Here is a 7,500-nt window from a genome sequence, read left to right on the forward strand (position 1 = left end):
TATAGACTCTGGAAAACTGGAGGCTGTCTAAATATATCTATGTTATAATATATAATAAAAGTTTTGCTGGCAAAATGATATGAAAAAAAATCATAAAACGTATATTGTTGCATGGCAGTTCAGTGGGTAATGGGCAGTTCTACTTACGTTGCTGTAAGACATGGTATCTGAAAGTGTAAAGTAACAATAGTCAACTCGTATCAATGAAGTGAAGACAGTGATTGTAATACATTGCATATTTTCTGATGCAATTTACTAGCTGACAATGATATTTCCTGTTTTAATATGGAATCGAAATTCTTAACCAGTAATTTGCCGTTGTCTGGGGAGGGTGTTTCTTTTTTACGAAACCCGCCGAAACCCGCCGATAACCATAGTCTCAGGTTCACTCCCGACTGGTGCACACTTCCCTGAGTCTTAGGTTCACACCCCACTGTTGCCTACTCCCCTATACTTTGTCGGATATTGATCGTCAGGTTTCGTCGTTTTTCGGCGGGTTTCGTAAAAAAGAAACACCGGTCTGGGAAGTCACTTATTTAAAAATCTGGCCAAAAAACGTCCTTCAAATATCGATCGTTTGAAATTACTCTCATCTTGGAAAAAACTCTCAAACTTGTGACCTCGCGAGATGTCTTTCCAGATTACGGCAGTTAAAGAAAAAAAAACTTAGAGACTGTCGAACATTTATTTCTCCAATTTTATAAGTTGTGAACATTTATTAGGGAACGCTTATTATACATGAATAATATATAAAAACTTTTGGGCAACAATTTAAAAACCATACACATATTATCAACTGTGTACAAATGGGATATCAATAGCATTACAATCAGTGCCATCATTACCTTGTTTTTGATGGTATACGTGAGAGATCAAGAGTACTAGATGATATTGGAAAACTCTTATTTTGTTTGCAAAGTTTTTGCATTCACTTAAGAACTTCACTGAGAATCATTCGATGGGACCTTTCTATTAAAAGGGAAAATCCGAAAAAATCACGTCGATGTCACAATTTTCCGTCTCCGGTCGTGTTCGCTGAAATATTTATTGGGGAACTCGCCAAACTGCTACAGTTTTGAGTTATAAATGACTTGTTCATTTCTGTTAGCCATAATTTATAATTGCTTGTTACAAAACAAGTGATTCTTGAATCTGACAAAGTATAAACAACAATGTGCATTGTATAGCAATTAAGTTAATATCATCAGTATGTCTACATTATGACGCGGAACCAAAACTGCAATGTCATTAATAAAACAATCCGACAACTCTCATCCGGCCAAACTTAAGTGACTGGTAAGGTCCTTAGTTTGAATCTTATATGTTGGAGATGTAAAATTATAGCTAATGTCAGTAACAATTACAACTAGGATTGAGACAACTCGCCTCCATCGCAAAGTAGCTAACGGCCCATTTTCTTGTAAGCTGACTAGATTTAGTTCTTTACGTGTCGTATTTGGTGATATGTGACCCTTCGTCTCAAAACGGTATTAAGTCGGGTTGGTTAAAACGTTGAAAATTGAATTTATAGTCAGAAATATCAGACTTGTGTTGAGTTTATACGATTTATTGAGGAGAATGGATACCTTATTTTAGGGTGCGAATGCCAACAGTTTATATTGTTGACCAGTTTAACATTTAATTCGGCTTTTAAGCACCTGGTTCGTTCCGATATAATACTGTTTTGAGACGATAGGTGGTATATATTCAAAGTGAGCATGGATTGGCCAATCATATTTTAGAACGAATGGAACAACACTTCTTGTGACGAACACCTTAGCTTCTTCTTCTTCTTCTTCACTCACACACACACATACACACACACACACACACACACACGCACACACGCGTGTGCATTGGCGTTCATGCACAATGCACTCATATGTAATGTTACATAATAGTCACACACAGTCATGAAATAAGAAAATGAGTTCTGAAGTTAATACACAGATTAAAACTACGAAATCACTTTTTCTCAAAAGGCCAGGGACTGAAAAGGTAGATAGAACCCAAAAAGTGTCCTGTTGCTATTGGCACTGGCTTTAAAAATGTAAGAAAAATACAGGTCGTCGAAAGTACATATCTTTGTGAGTGAAAACTAAAAAAAAACAAACCCAGATTTAATCGGGCTCGCCAGTTGCGTGTTAACGGAGACGGAAGGGTTCGCTTCAAAGAACAAAAAAAAAAGCGTTTAGAAAGTATAATAGAGACAAAGTTTATTCTGCTGGCATTGTCACTGATTGGAGTAATGTGATTCATCAGAACACACTTTCTATTTTGTTGTTTGTTGTTATTTTTTGGTCCAATTTGTTTGAGTTTCATTGAAACTTTCATCGAACTAAATATAGAATTTAGTCGACAGTCAATATCACGTGACTTGAACCATCATGTGGTTATGGTTAAAGTGAGTTCAAATATGAAACGGAACTAAATATATACCGGATGTGTTGCTAATTTCCTCTTTGGAAATCTTTTGCGTTGAAAGTATGATGACTGGTATCCTGTCTGCCATAGTGTACTAGAGAGCTTAATGTTTACTTACTTACTATCCAGCGTCGTCCTCATTGACGTTGGCTGTCTGCACTCTGCAAAGACAAATGTCTGCCTATTCCTCCTGTCTATTGACTGTATCGTTATGTTACTATAGTCAGATTTTTTATTAATGAAATGGCGCGTGTTTTTCTGGTTTTTCTAAGCTGCCCCTCTATCAAAAGTTGTACAAATTTGTGTCAACCTTTGAATATAGATTTTAGTACGTGTTGATGCCATATCAAAAAAAAATTTTCTTCTTTAAAACCTATAAAACCTACTTTAAAACCGCTGTCATAAAATTCGAGATTTTACACTGTAAAAAGGTAAACAAGTTACGCACCACAAAGTATGAGATGAATTCATAATTTTTGCGAAAAATCTTGTGTTGACACGTAGTTCCGGCTAGTGATTTTGAGCTCACGTCATACTTGTTTCCTAATAAAAACAGTTCGCTTTAACTGCTATAAACGTACAACTTATGCAGTTTGCCTTAAATTTTGAATTTATGATTTATTGCTTATTATCTACATCCTGTCGCAATTACCGATGTGAAATCTCTTGTTTAAAATCATTTGAAATACTGATTATGATATACTCAATAATATTGTCATATTAACAATGAATGCTGTTTATATACTTGCGATCAAAAGAAAGTATACACATTTAAAATCGTGGTTACTTTTTTATCCGTTGGCGTAGGCTAATGATTTTCCTCTGAGTTGTTTACCATTAGCCTTTCTGTGTACCGATAGTTGATGTTTTTGTTTTTGACCTGAAATTCGCTCACAACGTCGCGCACGTGCCAAAATGACCTTTAAGCCCCTTACTCTGGACAGGAAGTGTGTAAATTATCTTTTTTGCCATTCGTGTCTTCTTGAAACATTTTTAAGGCAGGTAAACACAATGCAAAATACCATCCATTAATCTACGCGATGTCACGATTTAGTTAAGAACAACATGCGCGTGCCATTGGTCATCTTCAAGCTGAATAGTCTGTGACCAATGTCGCAAGAATGCTTAATATCACAAGGAGAACTGTATATTCGTTAGTGGATCGATTTGAAATGACACAAACGGTAAGGGACTAACGAATATAGATAGAATGCGCTTGGCCAAGGAGTTCACAACATTGCCATCCGGAAGTATAACGGACCAGCACACAAACTCTGTGTAACCATGAACTTTTATAGTCTGGTTAATACAGTTTAGTGAGAACAACTCACAAACGCGGATGGCAAAAACAATAACAAAGGCCTGAGTGACGTCATCCGCATACTATCTTTAGTGAGAACAACTCACAAACGCGGATGGCAAAAACAATAACATTATTGTTATTGTTTTTGCCATCCGCGTTTGTGAGTTGTTCTCACCTAACTGTATTAACCAGACTATAAAAGTTCATGGTTACACAGAGTTTGTGTGTTGGTCCGTTATACTTCTGGATGGCAATGTTGTGAACTCCTTGGCCAAGCGCATTCTATCTATACAGTTTTTGTGATATTAAGCGAGAGAGAGAGAGACAGAGAGATAGATAGATAGATAGAGAGAGAGAGAGAGAGAGAGAGAGAGAGAGACCAAGAGATAAAAGAAGATATCACAGAAGAGAGAAAAATAAGAGGATGAGGAAATTAGAGGGAAGGAGAAAGAGGAGGGTGAGGATAGAAGTAGTAGAAGAGGAGTAGAATAACGCTTTTGTAAAGCAAGAAGCTTAGAAGGAAGAAGTGAGGGAAGGACAACGATAAAGATGTAAAAAGACAAGTTGAAGGAAAAATAAATAAAAAAAGAAACAAATTTGGGGTCACGTTCTTTTAAAAAATATTTTAATTGTAAATATATCTGTACACAATTCAATAAGAAAAGAAAAAAAAAAACTTCCAAAGAGTCTACAACAAAGAAAGGTCTATTTCTCTAACTCCATGGCGAGCCCCAGCGGTGGTCATAACGAAGAATGCCACGATTCTGGAACAAAAATGATGGAATTAAATGACAAAGAAAGGAAGTGTTTGAGACACCAATTTATAGAAGGATCAAAATTGACGCCACTTAGCTCTTTTGTTATTGTTTTTAGCCAGTCATTTTAAAAAGTAGTTCACAATAAATTGTATCAATCAGACTATAAACGTTTACGGTGAAACATAGTTTTATGTGGTGGTACGTAATATCCGGTTGGAGGATGTGAGTATTTTTACTGAACGCAAAGCATCAATACAACATTTTCGGATATTGCCAACCGGCTAATGGGGCAGAGAAGTCGTGTTGTGACACGTCTACTCTCCGTTCCAAGACTCCTTGGAAGTTTGTATGTAACCCAGTCCTTCGGAGGCCAAATGAATAGGTTACCTTAAAGGTGACAAAACGATTTTTGTACCAGGCAGATTGTTAAGATTACGCGACGTAAAAGATGAGGAGGGTTGGTCATTTTTGACTAACAGCATATAATTAGACTAGAAAATAAGATGCCATCACTCTGAAACCAGAAGATCAATTACACAATGTATCTAGTTCTCCAGAAGAGTGGTTTTACATTTCCATTGAGATTGGAACCAGTTTTTTGACATCACACTTTTGTTCCCTATTTAGTTTACACAAAAGCCTTACACCGTGTATGAAATGATTTCAATAGATGCTGTGCCCTTGGTTAAGAAACTCACAACATTGCCATCCAGAAATATAACGGACCAACACACAAAACTATATGTATCGTTGAACGTTTATAGTCTGGTTAATACAGTTTGGTGAGAATTAATCTAAACATAGATGGCAAAAAAAAAAAAAAAAAAACATAAAAAAGACCATTCCATTCCTTTGCTGTTTTGGAGAAGAAACTTGATTATCTGTAACATGTTATGGAGGCTGGAATATTGTATGTCAGTGAGCGCTATGTCGGCTGATCGAAAGTGTAGGCTGAAAATTGAATGTAATGTTAAACAAAATATTGTTATGGTATGTTAGTATGAATGAAAAAAGCCTGTTGTAGAGACCACCCTGATACTGAAAGATGTATGTAACATTAGCATATAATTTAATCTACACAAGAGTAGAATATTAGATGTCGTCTTACCAATCAATTAAATCATTTCAATCTACAAGGAAACCTTTTTAAAGTAGATAAGAATGTTTTCACGGGTTTTACTTACTCAATGCTCTTTACACACTCGTCATCATATTTTTTGTTTACATATGTTATGAAATTATCTATACTCAAACCTGATACTTTTCAGTTACGACGTGCGTGTCCCTGAGCCATACTGACCCCTTCAAACGGTCATAAAGAAACGATCTAAAGTCGTACAAGTTAAAATTTTTAAAATTATGCGCCCTTTATTTACAAAGGAAAACTCTTATAATACTCGTCAACTTCAGTCGAGTGAGATAATGAGTGTAAAGTGTCTTATACTGGGCCACAGTGCTGATGCCAGAAATTTGCTACCAGTGTCACTTATCCTATCCATAATCACGAACAAAATTGCTTGACATTGTTACGATAAGACACAACACCGCTTGGCATCGCGGATATTACAATATTATAACTTATTCACTTCTGAGTCAAATGTGTAATGACAATATATGGTCTTACACAAGGATACGGAAATAAAAGAGGTTAGCGGGTAAATTGTGGCCGTGGTCGACCGCCCAAGGTATGTCTTTTCATTCGACATTACCGCAGCTCTCAAGGAAACAGAAGAAGCACTTCTATGTTCTGGAATGTTGATCAACGTGGTAAAATTAATATTAAAAAAAAAAAAAACTCAGCGAAAATGAAACATTATCGACAAAGCCAATGATGATAAAGATATGATGATGGATGATAGAGTTGCTAAAAGATTTTATGTTTCCTACCTGGCTATCTATAGAATCTAAGAAGGACACTAATGATCTTTCGTGGTGCTCCAAATACGTAATTGCGTTGTCGTTGTATGATAGGGTGCTGAGATTGTTACTGAAATTGTCACTGGGATTGTTACTGGCATTCTCCTCCTTAATTTTCTGGCTTTGGTCACTCGTTGAATTCTTTCCCTCGTCTTGACTTGATTTTTTCTTGAATTTGAATTGAGGATCAGTATCATAAATTAATAAGACAAATGGTTAAAACGCATTATTTGATGGAACAAGTGTCGACACCTTTCTCAACTCACTTACTTTGTTCTTTCTGAAGCGATGCTGTGCTTTTGGTTTTCTGGATGTGGCAGTGTAAGAGCCATTACAACGATCAACGCCACAACACAACGAATCGGTAGCACAGAGCAACTATTTAAAACAAGATACAACCATAAATTTCAATGAAATATGATATGAAGCATTACTGGGCCCGTTTTCATGAACGCTGACTAGCGTTTAGTGTATGACTGTCTCTAACTTTAGTCAAGGACTTGAAACAATCGGATTTCATGTGAGCTGACCAATCAAGTCCCAGACTAAATTCACGGCACCTTCGGACTAAGTTTGACCGAGTTTTTGTCAACTGCTGCGGCCGGACTTCAAGCTTAGTCTGGAACTAGTTACTAGGATACATCATAGGGTCGACAAGATAGGAGCTATTTTTAGATTAAGAGAGCTTTGATTCGGAAGGAAAATACGTCGGTTACGAATGACAGAGGCAAAAAGTGTCCCGTTGCTTTTGACACTGGCTTAAAAAAACGATAAGATAAGTGCAGATCGTCGAAAGTACACATTTTTGTGAGTACAAATTAAACAAAAAATGAACTAATCGGCTTGCAAGTTGCGAGTGAACGGAGACTCGAAATCGAAGGATTTGCGTCAAAGGACAACAACAACAAAAACTATTAGAAAATATAGTGGAGGCAAACGTTATTATACTGGCATTGTAACTTACTGAAATACTGAGATTCATTAAAACACACTTTCTCTTTTGTTTGTTTTTTTTTTTTTGGTTTTTTTTTTGGTTCAATTTGTTTGAGTTTAAATGAAACTGTCATTGACCTAAATATAGATTTGACAGTCGACCAT

The 7,500-nt window shown here is 36.2% G+C and overlaps 2 protein-coding genes across 2 annotated transcripts in view; both read right to left on the reverse strand.

Moving 5' to 3' along the window:
• The window catches only part of LOC144964874 (uncharacterized), a 15,127-nt gene extending 14,182 nt beyond the window's left edge, over positions 1-945 (reverse strand). The window contains exons 1-2 of the mRNA XM_078899602.1: positions 846-945; positions 148-167 (exon numbers count right to left, since the gene is read on the reverse strand). Coding sequence (XP_078755728.1) covers positions 148-162 — 15 coding nt within the window. The 5' untranslated portion in view covers positions 163-167; positions 846-945. The remainder of the gene's footprint in view (positions 1-147; positions 168-845) is intronic.
• A 3,395-nt stretch (positions 946-4,340) lies between these two features.
• Positions 4,341-7,500, reverse strand: part of LOC144964875 (uncharacterized) — a 44,715-nt gene continuing 41,555 nt past the window's right edge. The window contains exons 16-17 of the mRNA XM_078899604.1: positions 6,373-6,570; positions 4,341-4,491 (exon numbers count right to left, since the gene is read on the reverse strand). Coding sequence (XP_078755730.1) covers positions 4,441-4,491; positions 6,373-6,570 — 249 coding nt within the window. The 3' untranslated portion in view covers positions 4,341-4,440. The remainder of the gene's footprint in view (positions 4,492-6,372; positions 6,571-7,500) is intronic.

Source organism: Berghia stephanieae, chromosome 2, assembly GCF_034508935.2.
Source record: "Berghia stephanieae isolate SIO BIC M18660-M18661 chromosome 2, UCSD_Bste_1.3, whole genome shotgun sequence".
Taxonomy (NCBI): Eukaryota; Metazoa; Mollusca; class Gastropoda; order Nudibranchia; family Aeolidiidae; genus Berghia; species Berghia stephanieae.